This window comes from Typopeltis vanoorti, chromosome 14, assembly GCF_054136105.1.
Source record: "Typopeltis vanoorti isolate ZY-2024b chromosome 14, IOZ_Tvanoo_1.0, whole genome shotgun sequence".
Classification (NCBI taxonomy): domain Eukaryota; kingdom Metazoa; phylum Arthropoda; class Arachnida; order Uropygi; family Thelyphonidae; genus Typopeltis; species Typopeltis vanoorti.
The window spans coordinates 41182470-41209208 of record NC_143562.1 but is presented as its reverse complement, the minus strand read 5'-3'; the positions used below and the strand labels follow the sequence as shown (position 1 = coordinate 41209208).

The following is a 26739-nucleotide window of genomic DNA, read 5'->3' as shown; positions in this document are numbered from 1 at the left end:
ATTTTAAAGAGAGGGAGAGTCATATTCAGTCAGCTTTCAGATGTCATCTGTAATCTCATATAAAAATATTATTAGATAAATGAATTACAGGGTTTGCAAATGAAACCTAAAACCTGCACTCAGTCACAAAATCTGAAAACAATGTTAAATGTTCCCGATAGGAATGCATGTATGGTGTTGTTTGCAAGGATTATAAAAAATAAATAAAAAAATATCATCAACATCATTAATTTCCTGATGTGTAGCCCCAAGGAGTGTTCAGGCTACTATAACAGCACTAAATGTTAAGTTTACATTATTATTAATCTCCTATCCACAATTTTCCTCCAAATTAGTCTGTTAACTGTCACCACTGCAATATTGTCATATCTAACATTTCATATTTTGAAAGCATTCCTGACTGAATCAATCCACCTAAACCTTGGTGCAAACAATGTCAAGTTCCCTCCTAATTCATTTCTAATATGATTTTGCCATTGATGCCATCTGTTCACTCCCTTAATTTTTTCTCAGAACCCTTATATCTGTGGTCTCTAGTCTTTGATCAAGTGCTTTATTTCTAACCCAACTCTCAGATTCCTAATTTAAAACTGGTTTGAACACTGTCTTGTATAATGCAAGTTTAGTGTTTTGCCTAATTTCTCTCCTATTCCATATAAATTTATTCAGCTAGCTCCCTCATACCACACCACAGCTTTGCTTATTCTGTTGCCTATTTCCAAATTTGACATCTTCACTAAATACTGGCCTAAATAACAGAAATATTTTACTTATTCTGTAAGTTCTCCATTGAGAATGTAACTGAAGTTTTCTATGATCCTGCCATTTTCATAGTTTTGGTCTGTTTATTGCTGATTTTAATAATAAATTTGTTACAGCTGTTATTCAATTTAGTTAGATAATCCTAGAGACTTGCATTGGATGTGTTTAGAAAAAGGAAAAATAAAATAAAAATAAATAATAAATAATGAAAAAAAAAATTGTGGTGAATCAACAAGTTAAAGAAGCAGTCCTAGAAAAGAAACATCATATCAAAAGTTTATGGCAAGTACATTATCAGGTACCCTGAGATACTGGTTTTTCCTTTCAGTCATTTTCCAACCATAGGTGACTTTGTAGGCATTGCTCACAAAGTATTCCTATTGAGATTTTTACAGGGTAGTTTACCATTGCTTTCATTAACCTCCCAGTTTTACTTGCGCTTGGGACTGGCATATGGCTGGGACATATTCATGACTGTAATCCATGTGTGTTCAAGGGGCCAGCTTGCCTGTTCGGGGGGGGGGGATGAAAAACTCGGATGAAAAACCCGAGTTTCTGGCTGGAAAAAACCCTACCTCTGTATAAGACCGGCTAACTCACCTTTAGTCGAAAGAGACCAGATAAAGGTTCCTCGTGTCACTGATGGGAATCGAACCCAGGTCTTTCCGACCAAAGGGTTTCGTCTATACTGACTGAGCTATGGAGAATTGCTACCCTGAGATAATATATAAAATATAAAATAAAAGCCGAACAAAGTTATATATATACCAGGGGTAAATATTCCGGGTGTGCGCTGCACATCCACGAAATATCAGTGTCACCGATATTATATTTTTGCATTTATTCCCATTAAAGATTCCCCTAATTGTTTGCAGACTTTGAGTGATTCCTAAAATTAAACACAATATGCTATTGCTTCATTGCCCTCTTCACAAGGATAATGAAGCAATAGTGCTTCATGAAGAAGAAATTTTTCGACACGTAAACACTGTATCACATTCGTGTTAATAGCCCGGGTGTGTTTTCAAATGCATACACCTTTGCCCCCTTTGAAAAGATGTAAAGATGGTGCAACAGGTCAAATTCTTAGCGTTCTGGTATTTTTAAACTACTGAAAAGGTGAAGCTAGGTGAGCTCACATTGAGAGCTCACCCAACACCTAGCGGCTGTGATTGGTTATTGCGTCAACCAATCCAATTAAACGTTGTCACTTGTCATGAGTTGAGCACTTTCTGTAGCCGATGGCTGCATTACAAACAGCTGTTATACGTTTTCTGGAACTGAAAATTTGAAAGCAGATGTTAGGAGAAAAAACTTAAATGTTTCTCTTGCTATGCAGTATAGCGTTTGTTGAGGTTGCAAAGTTTTTTTAACAGTATAGAGACATTTTTATTCTAGTCTTCAGAAACAACAGCAGACAGTAAAAAATATCTATTCCTGAATAAAAATGAATATTCTGTGATGACGTTTTTGATCTACAAAAAAATACCAGCATATGTGAGATTGATAAGACAGATGAACCACTGATACTAAAAAATAAACTAATGAATGTAGGATTCCTGAAAGTGTGGATAATTCCGATAATGATTGGATGTTATGTACACTGAGTCTCAGTAACAAAAGAAAATTCTTGGAAAATGGAGTGAAATATACAAAAACCCGAGAAATACACATAACATGGGCAACAAATTTTACGAAATGATTGGTTGCTCCATCAAACCATATTTATTCCTGCCATACTCTCTGTCTCCTCGTAATTTTTTTTTTTTAAATTATGCTATCACAAATTCACTTATTCGTGCCTAGACTTTCTAGGTTCATGCTATTCGCTCTACCCAGCAACTTATAGGACACACCTATCACAAATGTTAATTATTAATAATTCGTTTAGCATTAATGAAAGTATTTCTACTCACACTTATTCTTTCCTTTCATTTCCTATTCTCACGTCTTATAAAAGATGGTTCACATATTTGTCTTTGAGTATTTCAAATATACCAACCAAATATAGCATTCTCCTTCATTGTTGTTTTCTAATAAATCCTAAAACAAATAGATTGTTCCCCCACTGCAATTAAAATTAATTGCATTAGACCAATTAAGATGAGTGCTGATGCGCTATGCACTCTCAAAACTTTCATACATCGGTAAAAATGCAATCATACAGTCATGTGCATCATCAGATGGGGGAAAATGGGGAACTCTCCCCCCTCCTGGGATCGAGTAAAAAATTCCATAAATTATAATCGTAAAAGTGATTGAGATATGTAACTTTACACCCTCAATCATGGGATGCTTTTTCTGTCTTAAAATTTTATTATGGGTTGGCTTGTTTCAGCCCACAGCAAGGAGGTAGCCATAGAACACGTGTTTCATTGCAGCAATAAAGCTGCGTGTTACTGTTTTAGGTTCATCTTTATCTGATTTGTGAAAAAAATGTTCATTGCTGTTGTGAACAGTGGTCACTATTTGTAATAGTGACCAGTGTTTGTTTGCTTCACTTAGTGATTCACACCTAGTGAATCACTAAGTGAAGTTTGAATTGTAAATTTATGGTGAAACAAATTTAAACAGAAAAATACATTTTTAAAAGGTAAGTGTATGTAACTTAATATTCTTTTATTTGTTAGTTTTATGATTTTTTTGCTTTTAAAGTGAAATAATTTAATTTAGGATTTTGGGATTAATTAATTAGTTATATGATTTTTAATAAAATATGCTGGTCAATTTTTTATTTTTTTTGATATATGGAATTGTGCTAAAAACTGTATTAATTAAGAATACTTTTTTTTCCAAGAATTAAAGTTCATTAAAATCGATATAAAATGATAACTCATTTATAGTTTACATCGACAAATAATTACATCAAAAAATGCTAAAAGACATTTATTGATGTAATTATATAACTACATCAGTAATTATAAAAATTTATTGATGTAATTATCTGTCTAGAAGCGCACCCCCTAAAAATTTTCTGCGGGCACCTACGCAGACGGTCAAATTGACGTGAAATTTGTAGCGCAGGTTGCACAACCTACGCGACAGCACACGCACACAACCAAAATGGGCATGCGATGCCACTGATATATACATATAACTTTGACAGATGAGAAATTTTCTGGCTGTCAGGTCAGGAAAACATAATTTAAGCAGTATTAAACGATAAACATACAGGCTCTTGGGCATAGTTTGTGTCTTATAAGTAGTGCAAACTAAAACACTTCTATGCTGAGTTTTAATCTCATACTCTCGGGTAAATTCAAAACTATTTTTAAAGTTTTTTTCTATATTTGGCTATAAAATATAGATGGATCCATAACATCCTCCATTTTTTGCATATTAAAATTATAAAATTTAAAAAAAAAATGAAAATGATAAAATAATTTTTACCTTACCAACACATTATCAAATTGTGATCCAAAAAAATAAAAATGAAAAATAATAACTCCACCATACGTTACAGCATAGAAGTCAGATGCTACTGGTAACAATCTTTTATTTAAAAAAAAAACTAATGAACCACCTGATAAGAGGAATTATACTGCAAATGAACTGACTAAATGTAAAAGAATGTCTATTACATGTCCCTGTTTCACTGCAAATAACATTATATTCATTCCAGTGAATGAATAGTTTAATTAATTTGTAATAAAATTTCAATCATCATCTATAATCTACGTGATTTAATCCTGAAAGACAATGCTGTAATCATTGCCTTTCAGGAATGCAGAGAACAGACTGGGGCTTCTGACCAAATGTCCAATCCTCACCTTCACGTGGTGCACGTGAAGTAGTAGTTATCTACTGGGTACTAAAAGAACAAGGGTGGGCTGGCAGTTTGGGACTTAGTCGAAAAATTGTACTCTCTCTCTATTGGCTTAAATGACAAATGCATATGGTCGTACAACATGATGAGATTTCATTCCGGCTGGGGCATCGCCCATTTAAATAAGGCTCCCACTGTTTTCATCAGGGAAACAAGGTGAACAGTGAAAAGTCAGCTATTGGAACAAGCTTCAACTGAACATCTGGAAGAGGAATAAACCCAACATCAAAAAACTGAAGATAGGAACCATCAATATAAAGGGAATTAATGGAAAGGAAACTGAACTTGAAGAATTGGAAAAATACCACATGGACATAACTGGCATTATTGAGACAAAGAAGACCAAAACAGAAAAATAATAAGGTGAGATCTTACTAATTAATAAGCTTACAATGTTATTTTCAGGAAATACTGATCAAGGAAAGGAAGGAGTAGCGATAGCATTCAACACCAAACATGAAGATAAATTTCTTGATTGGAAGGCAGTTTCAAGTAGTTATGTGGACAAACTTCAAAATGTGGACGTGGACAATGAAACTTATTTGCACCTATGGTCCCACAGAAGATTCTTACAAGGAAGAAGTGGAGGAATTTTCTGAATCATTAGAACAGGCAGCTGACATAAAGAAAATGGGAAAAAGTGGTCATTGTTGGGGATCTGAACAGCAGAGTAGGAAACGAATCCCACCAGGCAAATAGGAACATTTTGAAAAAATTTGGAGAAAAGGGCAAAACTACTACTAATAATAATGGTAAGTACACTCATACCTCTCTATACGGCCCCTCTTTATACATGGCTTCTCGCTACAATGGCCTTGTGTAATTATGGCTAAGTTTCGATTTACGGCCCACAATTTTTCAATATATATGGCCAAAAAGTCAGGAAATCCCCTGTGTACATCTTTTGTCATGTGTTCTAGGCTGGCCGCACTGCTCCGCACAGGAACGCTACTTCCGTTGTCTTGCAGTCACGCAATCTTCGCATAGCACATAATTCGTACATTTGATGAGGAACAACAAGAGCCAGTTGTGTGCCAACAATTAACCTCAAAGGATTTATCGAATGCGCTTACTCATTTTGAACAAAGAATAAACATCCTACTTCAAAACTACATCCTAATGAAGAATGCAGCGCCAAAGTTTCTCGCGGCATTAACACAGTTATTAACTGCTACGAAGAATTGCGAAAAGAAAAGGGACGCAATACAACAAATGTTGGACAAATTTTTTAAACTGGGTCCTCAGACAACAACAGATGGTGACATTAACGAAGTGATGTCGTGCAATTCGTCATCAGACTGATTCGAAAATTAAAAAAAAAAAAAAAAAAAAAATGTTCATTTGTTATTTTTTATTTCGTTTTATTTTATTAATATGTATTATAGAATTATATTTTTGTTCCCTTATTTTAAAACATTACTTAAAATAAGGGGATATTAAATCCCACATAGTTTTAAAACCGAATAAGATTCGGTTTTAAAACTATGTGGGATTTAATATGTGGGATTTAAAACCGAATAAGATTCGGTTTTAAAACTATGTGGGATTTAATATCCCCTTATTTTAAGTAATGTTTTCATTGCCGAAATGAAGCTTATTAGCTCTTTATATTTAAATAACTTAATGGTTGCACCTGTTTGGATAACTCGCTCGCAGAGTATATAAGTTCTTTTCGCTATACACTTTGGTATTATTAGGTCTAGCTACTCACTGATGAAGCCTCAAAAAAGGCTGAAACCGGTCTGGGTAGTGACCTCCCTCCATAATGTAATAACAGCATACATTTCCTAGAAAATGTGTTTTTACATTATGGAAAATACCTAAGAATAGCAATCTGAACTTCTCCACCTTTGCAACGAGCTGCCCAGTATTGTACTACGTACTAGGATCACTTGCATTTGCTAACGCTAGTGTCGCCGATACTTTATAGTTTACTATATTCGGCAAGAAACTCTCTGATTCCAATCTTTGAGTTTCTTATTCGGTTTTAAAACTATGTGGGATTTAATATCCCCTTATTTTAAGAATAGCAGGAAGGTGGCAAAATGTTCTGGATGGTATTGAAGAAGAAATGGAGGAAAGAGTAATGTAAAAGGAATCAAAGATGATAAAGGTGACATGAAAACTGAAGATAAGAATATCCTAGATGTCTTGAGTAATTACTTTGAAAGACTGTTAAACAAACCAAGCAGTGACAGAACCATACTAGAAAATTTTCAAGAGGAATGTAAAGAGCAGTACATATCAATACTTAAGATAGAAAATGCTGTCAAAAGCTTGAAATGTGGAAAGTCAGCTGGAGTAGATGATATTTTACCAGAAATGCTTAAGCATGGAGATATAAAAGTTTTGCAGTGGCTACAATGCATGATTCAGAGGGTCTGGTCAGAAGGTCGAATTCCCAGTGATTGGAGTATAGCTCTCATAGTACCCATTTTTAAAAAATGGAATAAAACTGAATGCGAGAATTACAGAGAAATTTCTCTATTAAGTCAAATAAGATTTATGCAAGCATACTTGAAAAGAGGTTGAAAAAGATTCTGGAAGAGAAACTTGGAGAAGAACAAAGTGGGTTTAGGCCAAATAGAGGTTGTCAACATCAGATTTTCACTTTAAGACAGATAACGGAGAAATCGTGGGAATATGTTTAAGGATTTGTACTTAAGCTTTGTAGATCTGGAAAAGGCATACAACAAGGTGCCAGAGAAAAGTTTTGCAAAACACTACAATTATATGGGGTGAATGGAACATTATATAAAGCAATACATAGTCTATATTTAAGTTGTTTAGTCAGCAGTCAGAACTGAAGGAAATACAGGAAGATCTATATGGATCACATTATAATGAAAGTGGCATTAGGCCTGATGTTAGAATTGGAGATGCCAAACTTAGCTCTTTGCTTTATGCAGATGATATATATACTCCTACTGCAAGTTTCCAGGATTCACTAACTAAACGGAATAAAAGTTGTAACAAATTTGGCATGAAAATCAACAATAAAAAGATCAAAATTATGTACATAGGCAGGAGCATAGAAAACTTCAGCTGCATTCGGAATGGAGATCCCATAGAACATATAAAATATTTCAGCTATTTAGGCACAGTTTTTAGAGAAGATGGCATGTTAAATCTGGAAATAGAATAAGCAAATCTGGTATGATGGGTAGCCAGCTGTATAAATTTATATAGAATAAGAGAGAAATTAGTCAAAACACCAAACTATCAGTATACAAGACAGTGTTCAAACCAGTTTTAAGTTACAGATCTGAGAGTTGAGTTAGAAATAAAACACTTGATCGAAGACTAGAAACTACAGATATGAGGGTTCTGAGAAAAATTAGGGGAGTATACCAATGGCATCAATGGCAGAATCATATTAAAAATGAGGATATTAGAAACAAACTTGACATTATTAGCATTCAAGAATGTGTCAGCAGAGTTAATCTAAGATGGTATGGCCACTTAAATAGAATGGGTGAAAAAAGGTTAGGAAAACAGATGTTTGATGCCAAGATAGAGACCCAGAGGAAGACCAAGTCTAGGTGGATTGATTTAGGCAGAAGTGCCTTACAAGCGCGATATGTTAGATGACAATACTGGAGTGCTCATGAGTAACAGATTGATTTGGAAGAAAATTGTCAATAGGAGATTAATAATAATAATAATAATGTAAACTTAAATCATATAGTGCTGTCATGGTAACCTGAAAAACCCCTTGGGGGTATGTATCAGGATGTTGTTCAAAGGTCTCAAATCTCGAGTTCTTTTTCCTGGGACTTGAGACAAAAAAATATTAGAAAATTTCTCAGTAATTCTCAGGACAGAAATCCTAATAATGACACATCCACTTCAACAACATTTGTGACCTCAGCATAAACATTAATAATGTAACTATCAACTGCCATGCTTCAAACTTTTTCTCTGTATTATCTCAGAGCACAAGCCAACTTACTTGCCAGGAACTTTTGATATGCTTTCTTCTATTTCACTGCCTTTAACTTCCTGAATCCAACATGAATTCTGATTTTTCTAGCCTTGCAGATAACCTCATCACATGCCTCTTTGGCTGAAATCATCTTCATGGTTTGCTACTGAATCTCAGGTCTTCTTTTCTTGAATAATATCTGTGTATTTGAATCTACAAATTTTCAATATTTATGTCTCTACTGCTGTTTCCATTTCTTTCCAATTAATTGTATAGAATTATATACAAAATAAAATTTAGTTATAATCTCTAACATTTTATTATTTGTAATCTATCTGTAATCAGTATTCCATTTTCATCTTTTACAGCTGTCATATATGAGTTATATCCAAATAAGGCAAGCTTTGCATCCAAAACCTGCATTATTTGTGACTGTACTAATCACCTTAATGTGTAACATTATTTAAAGCATGGGAAGATCTGAGATTTATGTTTGCAGTTGTACAGTTGAAAAAAAAAATGTCTCGTGTTTAAATGGATTTTTTTTTTTTCTTCAGATAAGGTGGTTACAGGTATGATGCTTTTGTGCCAGGAAATGGTAGAGATATAAATTAGCCCAAGTAAAGAAATTTGATCTTGACTGGAGATCTGAATATTACTGAAAAAATAAGGGATGGGGTAAACTCAGATCTTTCTCATGAAAAGTCAGGACTGTGTTTTGATACCAACAAAGCAGAAATTCAAGATATTGGAATGGGTTATGGAAGATGGTGAATAGTTTATGTCAATGAAAGATCATTTCTGTATACAGGAATGAGTACAAACCATGTACAATACTGACATAGGGAAATCTGAAGAGAAAGAAATCATCCTCTATGACACACACACATGGTGAATGAGAGAGACTACTAATACTGACCTGACTGAAAGTATAGAAGACAGAGCTTGGTAAGTGGGCTTCTAGACCTCATTACATGCCATGAAAACATCAGTCAACCACAAACTTCTCCAAACCTATTGTGTTTTTACTTCTGAATATATTTTTATAGCCATTTCTAAAAATAAACTAACCAGCTAATATGCATCAATTTAATGCTACTACATATTACTGAACCAACTGAAATGGTGACCTATGAATAATTGAGATGAGAATCTACAAATTGCAGTTTCCTTAAGAGATGTACAGGATACTATGAGAGTACATTAAGTTTGCAGTATTACTAATATCCTGTCAACAACTTTCCTCAAAATTAGTCTATCACTTGTCAGCACCCCCAATATTATCAAATATTATTCTCCAGTATTATTTTTATTCCTTTAATATTTATAGTAAAATTTCATGATTTAATATTTAATAATTTAAAAATTTATTTATAAAATTTAATATTAAATAAGAGATAAACATCCTTTGCTCAAAGTGGGATTAGAACCCGCAGCCTTTTAGTTGAATAGTGAATATGTTAACCACTCAGTCAACCTGGAAAGCTCAGTGCTTCTACATATATACATATATTTATGCATTATTTTTAAATATATATAAAAAAGCTTTTTCATGCAGATTCATTAAGAATATTCTTGTTAATCAATTTTAGTCAGTCTTTTCTCATGACAATTTACATGAATGTTTACAATATGACCATGTAAGACATTCCTCAGTCTGTTTAGAATGCATTTTAGTTTCGAAAAAGATCTGTCACAGAATACCTGGTTTGATTAATACATATTTATAGTCTAAAAATGCACCTTAGATGCCAAAGTGTGCAAATTAAATTTAGCTGAAACCTGATAACAGCATGGCAAGCAGTTTTTGCAGGATTTATGATTTCCAATAGCAGTAAACTACAACTAGAAAAACTAGAAATTAGCAAATTTTCAAAAACTAAAAAATGCAAGAAAAGTCGTCTGAAAATAGAAAAATATGCAGAAAAGATATAGCTAAAAATTAATCAGCAAAAAACTAAAATAATGATTAATACTAAGCAAAATCAGCTAACTGATACAAGTGAAAATTGAGAACCTTGAAATCAAAAAAGTAGAACAATTTAAATATTTAGAAGTAATGATCACTAGTCAACCAAATGAGATGGTAGAAGCGCAAATCAAATAAAAAGAGGTAATCTGGCTTTTTATTCTCTCACTCTCTTATGTGTACTCAGCTTAAAAGATATCTAATGGAAGACTAAAGTACAATATAAAAATCAATAATTAGTCCAGCTGTTACCTATGGATGTGAAATGTGGATATTTACAAGAGTGGAGAATCTGATTTTGGGTTATAAAGAAAAATCCTTAAAAAAATATTTAGCCTAGTGAATGAAATGGTCTCTGGAAATCAGATATAACCATGAGTTATATCACTTTATGCTACATATTATGGGTTCTTTATAATCAAGTTCAAAAAGTTGCAGTGGTAGGACATGTTTTTTGTATGGAAAATGAGAGTGGTCTTAAGAACATAAATAGTAAATTCTTGGCAAAAGAATTTTGAACATCGTATTGCAAATAAAAATAAATGAAAAGAGCAACATCATATTGCAATCTCCAAAGTGAAGAAGTTTTGAACAGGCAGGATTGGGGGCAACAAATACAGATGGCTACCACTCGAACTGGGTTGTAGCGCCATGAAGAAATAATAACAGTCTCGTAGCAGTTATCATTGTAAGTGTCAATAATTTGATACAGTACATTTTCAGTAAAAGCTGGACTGAATTTTTCTCCATTTTCATGCAAAATACAGCTTTGCATGTAACACTTCTTTTGAAATATTATACCTAATTTTTGCTAAGTTTTATAAGGGCATTTTCTTGGATATCGTTTTGAATATTTTCAAAATTCCTAGAATCCAATATGAATGCTTTACAAAAATTCTTCGCAAAGATTATATTTGAACTATCTTTGATTAAAACAATGAAGTACTCTCTCTATCCATTATTGCTACATTACACATGTCTATATGTTTCTTTTGGATTTTGTTGTATGTTATGGAACCAATTTCTTTTGGAATCTTAAAAAAAAAAAAAATTGTAGTCAGTTTATCTTTAATATTAGTTTCAAGGCAGATTTCTAAGACTTCATTTGCTAATATTACAAACTGATGCTAAAAAATGAATTGTTCAAAATTTTCCAATTATTCAGAAATCACCTATTAAAATTGGATTATTTCTGATGAAAATGAGAAAATAATTTAGATTATCATGTTTTCAGTCTAAGAAATTACTTTTGCTTTCATAATCTTCATGTACATTTGAGGATGATTATGACATTGCTATAGAAACAAAATCAATTATGATTACCAGTGAAAGATTCTGAATTTAACAGTTCTTCAGGTATATACATGGAAATTTCAGAACATTAATGGAATGGCCTGATTAAGGTTGGGTGTATGTATCATTAATGCTGATGGTATTGATGCAGAACTTTGTGAAGCAGATATAGTTGTCAAATTAAATTATAGCATTTCTTCAAACTGTGAGTTACCAGCAACATCTATATTCAATGACGATACAGCGACAGGAAAGACTGGCATGATCACAATTGAAGTATGATGTGAATGTGAACATTTTTTTGAGAATGTACAAAATGTTTTACATTCTCTGTATTTTGGCTTGTAACATCTTTTTTTTTTTTTCATTTAATTTTCCCAGCCATCTTGCAATTTCCTTTTTGACATGTTAATGGACATGCTATTACATAACACTTATATAATAGTCATTACTATTATTTGGCAGCTACAAATACATCTAGTTATTTAAAAAGTAAACAAATGAATGTGGAATAGATGAATGGCCAATGTGCTTGCACAAGTCTAAATAGTGTGTGAGGGAAGAGGAATACGACATTACACTCACTGTCATAGGCCCCACCCAAGCAAGTTCATGACATCTGTTGTATATGTATTTTGCTGTATTTTTATTTACAATCATATTTTCCTGAATAAAATGACACTTGAATAATTAAGAAAAAAAAAAAAAAAAAGGAAAAAACTAGCAGATATTAGGCCTATTCACGTAAGCCCATCGGAAAATTCCAAACAGCCCACTGGGCCCATCCACCCCCTCGTGATATATGTCTGAAAGTAGAGTATTTCATACTATTTGGTATATTTCAAAAATCTCTCACAGTATTTAAATCTGGTTTCCAACTCACGTTGTAATCATAATATCAAATTCCTCTACTTCTTCATTTAATATCTCTGCTCTCAATTCTCTTCTTTCCTCTTGAGATCCATGGTATATTAAAATATTGGCATTTGGACACCAGATCTCCCACTCACGTTTCCAGTTATCTGAAAAAAAGATATATTCCATTAAAAATAATTTTGCAATTTAAGTATTATTTTAACCAAAGAATTGCATAATCAATTAAAATCTCAATTTAGTACATTCGGGTCTCTTTTTATGTGGATTTGAAGTTATGCAGTGCATAACTTCAAATCCACATATGCCCAAAGTAACGAGACCTTTCGACACTTCTGCACATGTCAACAGAAGGAGAATCCATTCCAATAATAGGGTAATCCAGCATTTCCCAAACTTTTCCTACGACAGAACACTTCACAAATCCTGAAATTTTCATAGAACACCTTTGTTATTTTGTAATGTATTAATTAATAATTAATTGTTAATTTAGCTGTTTTTATTATCAATTAATAATTGATCAATTATTAATTAATAATTACTTAAACATCAATTAAACATAAACATCATTAAATTAAATTGTGCCGATTTTCATTGACATATCCCATTCTGATCACCAAAAATTTATAATATTATGAGTACTTACGAGTGAATGCAGACTTTTTCTCCTGTGTGCTGATAGTTTTCCCCTCCTTTTGTACATCTTGGAGATCGCTCTGTAGGCTGGAGGTGGATGAATCACTATCTGTTGCGTCACAAGCGCCTTCAATAAGATATTTCTTAACACCAAATTTAAACAAAGTCCCTTGTCTCTTATTCATATTAAAATTTAAATTTGTAGGCCTATTACTTTTAAAAAACCATGGCACTACGGTTTCGAAACAAGCACTTTCACCCTACAATACGAAATTGTGAAGAAAGTATTCAGTATTACTAGATCTGAGAACCGGATACAGACTACCTTGATCTTCAATTTCAGTGGAAAAATTTTCTTTAACCAAAATAAAAAAATGATGGTACAACATGACAAAATTTCATGCCGGCTGGGGCATTGCCCCATTGTTTTCGCCAGGGAACCAGGGCGAACAGCAAAAAAGTCAGCTAATGGAACAAATTTGAAAACAAACCCCAACTCAACATCACCAGAGTTAAAGATCAGTACTATCAACGTAAGAAGCCTGAATGGCAAAGAAATGGAGCTAGCTGCTGAATTAGATAAGTACCAGATCGACATAATAGGGGTGACTGAAACAAAAAAGACCAAAACTGGTGAGATCTTTGAGCAATAAATACAAAATGTTATATTCAAGAAATGACAATCAAGGAAAAGAAGGAGTAGCCATAGTATTCAACACAAAATACGAGGCTAATCTTCTTGAATGGCAGTCAGTCTCAAGTAGGGTAATGTTGGCAAATATAAGAATGGGGAACTGGACAATGAGACTTATTTGTGCCTATGGTCCCACAGAAGGTTCTACAAGGTAGAAGTGGAGAAATTTTTTGATGCTTTAGAAAAAGCAACTGACACAATGAAAAATGAAAAGTTGGTCCTTGTTGGGGATCAAAATAGCAGAGTAGGAAATGATTGTGAAACATACAAAAATATTTTGGGAAAATTTGGAGAAAAGAGCAAAGCTAATAATAATGGCAAATATCTGTTGGATTTCTGCTCAGGACATGGACTGGTTATTACTAACACCATGTTCCAACATAAAAATGTGCACAATTCACATGGAGAGAAGAGGCTAGGAATAAGAAAAGTCTGACTATGTTATTGTTGATAGTGATGTTTTCTCCCTGGTGCAGGACACCAAAGTGTAAAGAGGATTTGAAATTGGAAGTGATCACTATCTAGTCTTGAGCAAGATAAATTTCATATTCGAAAGAATAACATGTAAGAAAGTTTTAAAGCGAATAAAAGTTGAGCAGCTCTCAGATGTGAACTGTAGACTAAAATACACAAAGATAATTGAAGAAAAAATGAAAGAGTTTGAGAACAGGAATCAAACTTTGGAGATTCAGTGGCAAACTCTGAAGAAAACATTGATTGATTCTGCCAGAGAGGCATGTGGTGAGGTTGTCTGCAAGGATAAAAAAATCAGAACTCCCTGGTGGACACAAGAAGTTAAAGAGGCAGTAAAGGAAAAGAAAAAAGCATATCAAAAGTTCCTGTCAAATAAGTCAGCTTGTGCTCTTAGAGAATATAGAGACAAATGCAAGAATGCTAAACACTGTGTAAAACTAGCTAAACAAAAGTCATGGGAGGACTTTGGCAAGAATATAGAAAATAAATATCAAGAAGGTGGCAAAATATTCTGGAGGTTGTTGAAGAAGCTTAGGAATGGAGGAAAGAGTGCTGTAAAAGGAGTTAGAGATGATAAAGGTGATATGAAAACGGGAGAAAAAGATATCCTTGAAGTATGGAGTAATTACTTTGTAAAACTTCTAAATGAAACAAGCAGCAGTGATGACAGCATAGTGGTAAAAAACACTGACCAGGCATGCAGTCAGGAATACATATCCATAGTTGAAGTAGAAAAAGCCATCAAAGGCTTGAAATGTGGAAAGGCAGCAGGAGTAGATGATATTCGACCAGAAATGCTGAAGTATGGTGGTGTGAGAGTCTTACAGTGGCTGCACTGCATAGTTCAGAAGGCCTGGACAGAGGGACGAATTCCCGATAATTGCAGTAGAGCTCTCATAGTACCCGTATATAAAAATGAAAATAAAACTGCATGTGAGAATTACAGAGGTATTTCCCTACTGAGTGTTCCTGTCAAGAACTATGCAAGTATACTTGAGAAACGATTAAGAAGAATTGTGGAAGAAAAGCTTGGTGAAGAACAAGCTGGATTCAGGCCAAATAGAGGCTGTCAGGATCAGATCTTCACTTTACGACAAATAGTTGAGATAGCATGAGAATATAACAAAGATCTGTATTTAAATTTTGTCGATTTGGAAAAGGAATATGACAAGGTGCCAAGAGAGAAGCTATTCAATACACTGCAGTTATATGGTGTCAATGGGGCATTATATCAAGCAATACTTAGTCTTTATTTGAGTTGTAAGTCAGCAGTTAGAATTGAAGGAAGTACAGGAAGATGGTTTAATGTTAAAGCTGGTGTGAGACAAGGATGTACATTATCCCCTCTGTTATTCATTATCTATATGGATCACATTATGAAGGAAAGTGGTATTAAACATGATATCAAAATTGGAGATGTTAATGTTAGCTCTTTGCTTTATGCGGATGATGTTATACTTCTAAATAAATCCACTACAAGTCTGCAAGATTTTCTGACTAAATTGAATAGCTGTTATAATAGATATGGTATGAAGGTCAGCAATAAAAAGACAAAGACAATGAAAATAGGCAGAATCATTGAAAATGTCAACTGTGTTGTGAATGGAGAACCTGTGGAACAAGTAAAACATTTCAGTTACTTAGGCACGATTTTTACTGAAGATGGTAAATTAAATATAGAAATAGACAACAGAATCAGCAAAGCTGGTATGGTAGGAAGTCAATTGAATAAATTCATATGGAATAAGAGAGAAATTAGTCGGAACACTAAATTAGCTGTATACAAGACAGTGTGCAAACCAGTTTTAACTTATGGATCTGAGAGCTGGGTCAGAAGTAAAACACTTGACCAAAGACTAGAGACCACGGATATGAGAGTCCTGAGAAAGAGTATAGGCGGGAACAGATGGCATCAATAGCAATATCATATTAAAAACAAGGATATTAGGAAAGAACTTGACATTGTCAGCATCCAGGAATGCGTTAGCAGAGCTAATCTCAGGTGGTATAGTCACTTAAACAGAATGGGCGAGGAAAGATTAGCAAAACAAGTTTTCTCTACCAGGTTGGCAGGAAAACGACCCAGAGGAAGACCAAGATATAGGTGGATTGATACAGTACAAAGTGCCTTAGACGATAGAAATATAAGATCTGATAATGTTGGAGTCTTGACAAGTAACAGACTGATTTGGAGGAAAATTGTAGATAGGAAATTAATAATGATGTAATTTTTTTCATGTAGTACTGTCGTATCCTGTACACCCCTTGAGGGTACATAGCAGGAATTTGATGATGATGATACTTCCTTGCTGATTGGTCACTAACATTTGCAACACAGATGTTATTTCGTTCAGTTTTGAGAACAGAGGATACTCTGCCCATTGTTGTAATCGGCTTGCAGGCAATTTTTATAACTGGTCATAAACAGCTGTATTCCCTTTCCCGAATGTTACAAAAGGTTTTAATGTGTGAAAATTAACGATAATTCATGAATACTTCCAGTTTAAAAATACACAGTCACTTGGTCACTAACATTTGCTACACAGATGTTATTTAGATGTTCTGGGGTCTGAGCTTTTCGACATATTCAGGAATGTTATTCTCCTCAGAATACTTCCACTATAACATATTTATTCACGAAAAATGCTTAGAAAACTAAAATGACAAATTCCAGGAAAACTTCTCGCGGAACACTTATTCACCTTCCGCGGAACACAGTTTGGAAAACCCTACGGTAATCAATCCATATTGTGGGATGAGTTGTTAATTATTACATGGCGGAAAATTAACTTCTCTTTTATGATCATTGTAGTTTTTAAAGTGGTAACTATTTTATTTGTTTAACAGTTGGAAAATTTTACCTATAAAGCACGTGATATTACGTGTTGCTGACCAATTCGTTCATCGCCATTATACATAATGAACAGCGTGTTGCAGCACATTCTGGCGTAACGTGATAACGTGTAAGCAGTGAGTGTTCGTGAAGTTTAATTTTGCATGCGACTAATAAGTGTTTGTCTTTTTATTATTGAAAGTCTAAATTTCGCTAATTGTTATTTTAAAGATTTAATCTGGCCCAATGGAGAAAAAAAGCACCAAAGAAAAGCAAATTTCTTTGCTAAATGATCTAAAATTGCAATTTTAGATCGCTTAGCAAAGGAGAGGGATCTACGGCAATTAGTAAACATTCTAATTTAGGCGAATCTATTATTAAGAGCAATTAAAAAGAATGAAGTCGCAATAAGAAAATCTGTCATTTCTGGCACAAAACTAAGTGTCAAATTATCATCGTACTCAAGAGATGCTTTATTAGAAAACACGGAACGAGCACTTGTAATTTGGATTGAAGAATTAACTCAAAGAAGAATTCCTATAAGTGGTTATTTAATTAAACAAAAAGCTCTTCGGTTTTATGAACACATGAAGCAATTGGAGCTATCTAATTCCCAGGCTGATAAAGAATTTTCGGCTAGCAGAGGATGGTTAACTGGGTTTTTAAAAAGGAATGCACTTTATAACGTGAAGATTACAGGCGAGGTTGCAGCAGCAGCAGATGAAGAAGCAGCCAAAAATTTTCAAGAGAAGTTAGCCAAAATTATTGAAGATGGTGGATATTGTCCCAATCAAGTGTTTAATGCTGACGAAACAGGATTGTTTTGGAAGGAAATGCCTAGTTGAACTTACACCGCAAAGTTCTGAGAAAAAAGCAAGTGGGTTTAAAGCAAGCAAAGATCGAGTAACATTGTTGCTTTGTAGCAATGCATCAGGAGACGAATATTGAAACCCCTCCTAGTAAATCGATTTCTAAGACCACGTGCTCTAAAAGGCAAAGATCTAAAACGACTGCCAGTACATTGGATGGCTAATATAAAGGGCTGGGTAACAACTGCTGTATTTATTGAATGGTTCAATAATTGGTTTGTACCAGAAGTGGAAACATATATGAAGCGAAAAGTTCTCAATTTTAAAGTTGTATTAATTGTTGACAATGCACCAAGTCATCTGCATTTAAAACATCCAAATGTGCAGGTAATGTTTTCTCCATCCAAGACAACAAGCTTTATTCAGCCATTAGATCAAGGCATAATTTCTACTTTTAAAGAATATTATGTTAAGCGCACTTTTCAATTTATATTGAATAAAATAGAAAATGAATCATTAATGGTAACTGACGTTCGAAAAAAATTTTCAATTTTGGACTGCTTAAATCATGTTGCATTCTGCTATTGCTGCTATAGTTGAAATAAGACCAAACTTTAAATGCCTGCTGGAAAGCAGCTTGGCCTGCATGTGTTGCAAACAGTGCAATCATGCAAACATCTACATTATCAGCTGAAATCATTACTTTGACAAATGCAATTGGTGGAGAAGGTATTGATACATTTAGCCAGAACGATGTAGACGAATTGCTTGTGGATAATGCCTTATGTGACAATGATATTATTGGATATCGATTAACTTTAGATATCGTCAAAGATCCAGAAAACGATAGTGAAGCGGAAGAAAAATCTGTCCCCCTCACTGCAAATATAATTCGAGAAGGTCTTGAACTGTGCAATAAATTGGAAAATCATTTTCTTGTTAATGACACAAATTCTGAACGAACCTTTAAATGCCACCGTGAGCTGAAGAACTGTATGTCTGGATATTACGAGCTGCATAAAAAATTAGTGAAATAATCATCTCAAAGTTTAATCACTGATTACTTTGTCAGAAGAAAAAAATCAGCACAGAACGAGGGTGAAGCTAATTCTGTTTGTGAAGAACCATTGCTTTTACCATAAGGATCTGATGTGCTGACTATCTCTTCTGGTGATGAAAGTGATTTTGCACCAGTTCGCAAACGTTGCCGAATATTGTCTAATTGCGATGATAATTCTGATGACAAAATGTAAAAAAAAAAAAAATGTTACTTTTCTATAAAATTAAATGAATAAAGCTTTAAAACAAACTTAGGCATTCTTATTTTCCTGAATTTTCATAAACTTTTTTATGCAATTTTAGGTTTATTTTAATTCATTGCTTCGGTTTTATGCGGTTTTAGAAAATTATAGTCTAATTGCGATGATAATTCTGATGACAAAATGTAAAAAAAAAAAAAAAATGTTACTTTTCTATAAAATTAAATGAATAAAGCTTTAAAACAAACTTAGGCATTCTTATTTTCCTGAATTTTCATAAACTTTTTTATGCAATTTTAGGTTTATTTTAATTCATTGCTTCGGTTTTATGCGGTTTTAGAAAATTATAGAACGTATCCCTAACTTTTCAATGTAAGTTAGGCCTTTTTTGTGAGATTTTTATATGCAGTTTTCTGTGGAACGTATCTACAGCATAAAAAGAGACCCAACTGCATCTGGAATTTTTCAATGCAAATCTTTCAGCTTGATTGATTTTCTATATACAGTAAAACCGCTTTTTTTACACTTTTCAGGGGACTGATGGAAAAAAGTGTAAATAGCAGGAAAATGTAAAAAAAAACATTAAAAAAAAAAGCTTAAAGATGACTTACTGCTAGTATGTGAATATACATACTCGATTACAAAATTTAATAACTGAAAATAAATGAATTTAGAATTACTTACATTCATGTATTTAAAAAAATCTTGAATTGTTGACTGTTTTTCTTTTCATTTTTTTTTTTTGACATAGCTCCAGATTGATTTGCATTGAGTTCAATGCTTGACCTGTTTTTTACTATCGTGTTCAAAGTGGATACGGAGAGTCCAAGATCTTTTGCTAAATGCACACATGTTCCAGCATGCCAATCTACATATCACAGAATTGCCATCTTTTCTTCTACTGAAATACATTTTCTGTCTTTTTTCTCCATGTTACTAACATGGATAATCCACCACTGCAACTTGAAAGCAACTTTCACATGCTAAATTACGTAGCAGAAATTCTGCAATATCAATTCGTACTTATGCTTTGTATTTTAATCTTAAAACAATCTCTTCACTTTATTTCTCTCTCTCTCTCTCGCCTAGGCTAAAATTATTAGATCTCCGAGTAGCCACTATTCCATTACTTCTTAAAGGTCAGAAAGTGTTTATACTTTTATCTTTGCATTTAACCACTTAATTTAAATTTTCTTTGAATGTATTTCCCTCATCATGCTTACTTCCATATCTTCCTGCAACTCCTTTTATCAAAAAAATCTTAATTTTATTTCATTTTACTTTTATATCAAAGAGTTAAACTTGTTAAAAATATGCAACCCATCCTTGAATAATTCCAAGATAAGCAGATATTTACACCTATATTGTATTTATTTATTTATTATTACTATTATTATTTTCATCAGACCTCCAGAAAGTCAAGGACATAATTGAGGGAGGCCACATCCGCTACCATACCTTCTCGTAAAATCATTCACACCATCTGTATGCTCACCATTTCAAAAGGCAAACCATTCCACTCACTTCACTGTTCTGTGAGAGAAAAATCTAGTCCTCACTCCTTTCTTAATGGCAGACAAAGTTGACTTCCACAAATGTCCCCTCCCTACATTATATTGTAGTGAAAAATTTTATCACCTGATATTCAACTGAATTCTCTCAGAAGTATAAACTTTTATCATATCACCCCTCTTACTACTGTCTAACAGTGTCTGCAGTCCACATTATCTTCATCTATCCTCACAATCAACATTTTATAATCCCGATATTACCTTGTAACACTTGTCTGCAACCTTGCTGTCTTCTTTATCCGCTCAGGACCCAAGAGACCAGATCTGTACACAGAGGTCCAGGTGTAGTTGTATCAAGGCATTGTAAAGAGGCAAAATAACTTCCATATGTTTACATGGAAACATTCATTTCAACATCATAATTACCCTCTGAGTCGTACTTGCAAATTTTGCAATGTGATCCTTGAATTTCAACTTACTATCCACCATAATTCCAAATTCTCTAAGCCTTGTCAGTAACTCCAAGCATCCCACCAATATAACATGCTAATGGATATTGTTAGATCATGAATGGGAGACTTTATTGAAATAAGAATCACCCATACAGGATCTAACAGGATGTATCTAACTGGAGGAACATACTTTCCCTTTTTGCCATCAATTTAAAATCAGTAGAGAAACATTATCATGTTAAACTAGAGAGAATAAGATTAAAGAAAAGGTATTAAATCTGAGGCTTTCTACAATCTAAGAATGTAATAAGTAATAACTGGTAATTAGCTTATGGAATTAACAACACATATAAAGGATATTAATTAAAGGCAACTTTAATGAATAACTTCAATATTTCGGCAACGTCACGTTGCCATCTTCAGGAACATAAAAATACGGTATGTTCAGGCAGGCATATCATATTTTTATGTTCCTGAAGATGGCAACGTGACGTTGCCAAAATATCGAAGTTATTCGTTAAAGTTGCCTTTAATTAATATCCTTTATATGCGTTGTTAATTCCGTAAGCTAATTACCAGTTATGTATGACCAACGTATAAGCCTTGCTACTAGAATTAAGAATGAAATAGAATTAATGTAATTTTGAATATATGATAAAACCTCAGCAATAGTATAAATCTTATGTAAACAAGAAAGTTAGTACTCTGAGTACACTGCTAACAAAAGGTCAAAGGTTACGGAAATACCATGGTCATGACGTAACGCCCGTAGCTATAGAATTCATGGAAAAGTATTCGGGGTATGCATTCCCAAAAATACGACTCCGTAAGGTAATGAAGTGACGTCACCGGGTAGGAATGAATAAGGGACTTCTCAGTGTGCTGTGCCCATGGTGGGCAGTTCCTACGCTCCCGTAGCAGACTAGCATATCGGCTAGATGAAGCACCAGATTACGGCAGAACAAAAGTGCAGGCCATTGGCGAGAACGTGCTGATGTTAGGAAGCTGGAGCGAGCGCCAAAAATTTGTATTGTGCAGGTGAAACCCACGTGGCGACAGGTTATGGCAGCAGCAATATTCCACCACAAAGAAACAGACGAAGGAATTGATGTGATCCAAGCAGTGTAGATAAGTACTATCATTTTCATACCCATATTGTTTGATAATAGTGAGTGAAAGAGATTAAGATCCTCATTAAAAGAAAAGTGAACTTTGATACCTAAGAACTTTCAGGAACAATCAAAGGAATCTCATTAACTATCTGTCTGAGAATCCTAGTGTTATGTGACTTCAATGGACGTTGTAATAGAACTGATAATTGAACTTAAAGGTGCCTTTAGAGTTAAACAAATGTTTTGTGCCAGATGAGTACCAGTTCATGTTTAATTATGGTGAAACTCATTTATTAGATGTCTTAAATGTAATCATGACTTGTGTATATTAAGTACGAGAGTTGAATGTGAAACTTTAGACAGAATTTACCTTAGTATTGACTTAAAACCTTATTAATTGTATGTATTTTCTTAGTTATTCAATAAACATGTTTTATATTGTATGCATTTGTGTAACCATGATGACTGACTCACCACTCATTAAAATATCGAACCTATAAGTGTGGGGAATATCCAGGTTAAAATAAGTGTAAAGGGGCTACTGCAAGGCTAGGATATCTACAGCTTCCTGATATATTTAGATAATATTAGTGGCACTTTATTTCTGTGAACTATCCCGAGGATAAGACATTTTCTATCCTTAGACTCAGGCTGGCACAACAATTGAACAAACAAATTTGCCTGAGCTCGAAAAGGAGACATCTCACAGAAATCAAGTTAATAGAATATCTTAGAGGCTCTATAGAGAGAGTAAATATAGATAAGATAAAAGAAAGTCAAAGTAATATAGTAAAAGACACGAAGGACAAACCATATAACAATATATTATCATGTTAGAGTGCATAACTTCACACCTCTTCACTACAAGGATTAGGCATTTGCCTGTTCCGGCTTTACTGGTCTTTCTATCTTGTCACTGATCTTCCTCTCTCTCTCTCTTTCCCTTTGGTCTATATCAATCCATCTCTTTTGGTACTCAATACCTTTCCATTCTAGATAATGTTCTTTCCATTTCTCTCTGTATTCCTCGATCTTTTCATTTATGTTATATATATTCAATTCTTTTCTGACATCTTCAATTCTTATACAACAGGCGTTCAAAAAAGACCGAACTTTTTAAATAGCATGCCAACCGGCACATAGAGTGTGTGGTGGCTACTGAGAGCACCTAATGGCATGTTTTAACAACAAACTACCATTTGCCACATCTGCTATGAGCATTATCATCGAGTTACATCTGCTGAAGTGAGTACAAGCTGTTCATCGGATTAGTAACAAAGTTACAATGAAAGAGCTTGAAGAACAATGTGTGAAATTTTGCTGCAAACTTGGTAAAAATTTTAGGCATTTTAATTGCTTAACCAAGCATATGGGGAGGATTGTATGAGCTGAATTCAGTGCTATGAGTGATTTAAGCATTTTAAAAAGGGCAGCACTGGTCAGCGAAAATCCCAGGCCTGGACAAAATTCCACATCAAAAGATGACAACCATGTCGAGAGAGTTCATGCTGGGTATTAGCATAGGATCTTGTCATCATCAAATTTTGACTGAAAAACTTCAGATATGTCACGTCAGTGCAAAATTCATGCCGGTCCTCATCCACAGTTATGTGGCATCAGACATCCGGTGCCCCATCCATCCTATTCTCTGGACTTAGTCCCAGCAGACATTTTCCTGTTTCCCAAACTTAAATCCACTTTGAAAGGATGTTGTTTCCAAACCATAGAGGAGATTCAGGAAAATGTGATAAGAGAACTGCACACCATCACAGAAAATATGTTCCAGGAAGCATTCCAACAATGGAAGAAACATTGGGAATGGTGTATTGGTAGTAGAGGAAGGGGACTACTTTGAAGGGGGCGAACAGTACTTAAAATGTTGCAAAATGAGCAATGAAGTCTTTATAGCAAAGTTTGGTCTTTTTTTGAACACGCCTTGTATGATCCAAGTTTCTGCATCCTTTAATTGTTCTTAAAAATCTCATCTCTGCAGCTTGTTTTACTTTCATCTTTCTGAACCATATACAACAGTGGGAGTGGCTATTACTTTAAAAAATTTTAGTTGAGTTTCTCATCTTGGTTGTTTATTCAGTGTACTTTTAATTGTTCCACAGATTTTCTGAAGTTTCTTTATTTTTTCATCTATATCTTTATCTTTTAGATATATTATTATGCAACCTAAATAATTAAACTCTGTCATTAGTTCTATTATTTTATTTTCTATAACCATTTTTGATGTAATATGATTCCAACCTTTAAATGGCATGACTTTTTTCTTTTGTGAAATTTTTAAATTGCATTGTTGGCTTATTTTGTTTAATTCGTAACTGATTTTTGAAGGTCGTCTTCGTTGTCTTGTAATATAATCTGATCATCTGCGTACAGCATTATATTGGTAACAGTTCTTCTGGTTAATTAGATACCTTGTTTTCAGTGGTGGCTGGTGGCTTGAAATCGTGGGGGGGGGGGGGCAACTTTCAAAATATACATACATACTGTAAGTACAGTGTATACATGTTTGGATAAAATATCAAAATAAAAAAAAATGAAACATGAAACAACATTGTTTATTATCAATAAAATTATACAGTTTAGTATAATTCAAAATTACTTAAAAATAAAATATATTCTTCTTGTTTTGTTTCATGAAAAAATATTGTTTATTATCGATAAAATTATACACTTTGGTATAATTCAAAATTACTTTAAAATAAAATCCATTATCATAACCCCAATAATGTTCTAAAATAAAAACTAACAAAATGTTATGTCTGTAATTGTAATGTCCAAATATTTAAAGAGACGGAGTAAACACGATAAGCACTACGAACACTACTACTGGCGCAAACTGCATATAAACAACGGTGGAACTGACCGACGGACATATGCACATCATAGCTCGCATCTCACTATGATGTGCATATGTTTGTGCATGTAGCAATATGACACTGTGGTAAACACAGTGCTGCTAGCATCCTTCGCCCTCCTAAGTGCTACAAGATGGATTTTTATTATTTTTTTATACAAAATAAGAGAATTGTATAGGATTGTTGATGATAAAATTAAATATTATAAACATATAAATATAAATAAATAATATAAATAAATTAATAAATATATTTATATATCGAGAAAAATTGGGGGTGCTGCAGTTCCGCAGTGCCTATCCCTGCTTGTTTTGTTCTTTTCTACATTTTAATAATCTGATCAATATACACACACAATTCTCCATTTACACAGTAGATTGGTTCTAGAAAAAAACATGCAAATGAAAATCATGTAAAAAAGAATACAATGCATATGAAAAAATAGAAGAATGGTTCCAGATGTGAAAACCCAATACGAACAATAAGTTATTTTCAACAAAACAAAACATGAAAATCATTGAATAAAACCATTTAATTTTAATGGAATATTTTTTATTTTAAATACTTATTTAAAGTATATATACATATGTATCTTTCTTAAAGAAAATAGTGTGTCACTAATAAATTTGAAAGGGCCCAAATACACTCGCACATTTGGTTATTAGTTAAATTTTATTCGCCGTTAATTTCTGACAGTAGTCACATTCTTTTGTGTGAGACTGAAATTAAATCACTTCCATCACTTGAACTTTAGCCATCCAGTTCATACTGCAATGGCGAAACATTTTCTTCAGTAAAAGGAACTAAATTAGCACTAATTTCCAATAATTCTGAAGGTTGATTTTTTTACCACAAACTTTGTAATTAATCGTTGAGATCCTGTTTGGACTAGATCTTTGTATAATTCTTTATATCACACCATACATGACTGCAGTTCACGATTAAACTGTTCAGCTCATTCAATATTTGGATCATGTGTAAGAAAATGACTTTGCAATTTACTAGCCATTTGAAGCCCTTCTTTAACCCCTTAATGTACCGATTAAAAATCAGAAAGCGGTCGTTTTTCTGCCAATTTTTTGGGCAAAGTTTGGGTGAGGGTAATTTGCTGGATCAAATTCATCGTTATTTGAAAAATAACAATGAATTTGTGCAAACGCAAACGAAATAGCCGATACATGCCGTTGGCAACTTTTCTTGGCTGAAAGGCAACAGGCACAAGATTGTCTAGCGTCTATATTTGGTTGTATTTATATGTGAAACCAAAATTCAAAATCAATTTTGGTACAATAAACAAAAGACGTGTCACAGATGTCTTTGTATGTTAAGGGGTTAATTAATTTAATTTAATTAAAGTGAGTGAAATCTCTTCATCATCATCACTTTTTTATTTTTCATCAAGATTCTCAAGGACAGCTTCTATTATTTCGTCATCACTAACAGC

The 26739-nt window shown here is 33.5% G+C and overlaps 1 protein-coding gene across 1 annotated transcript in view; it reads right to left on the bottom strand.

Moving 5' to 3' along the window:
* Positions 1 to 26739, bottom strand: part of LOC150099398 (SWI/SNF-related matrix-associated actin-dependent regulator of chromatin subfamily A containing DEAD/H box 1B-like) — a 406425-nt gene that overhangs the window by 217652 nt on the left and 162034 nt on the right. Inside the window, exon 8 of the mRNA XM_090404492.1 lies at positions 12659 to 12797. Coding sequence (XP_090260618.1) covers positions 12659 to 12797 — 139 coding nt within the window. The remainder of the gene's footprint in view (positions 1 to 12658; positions 12798 to 26739) is intronic.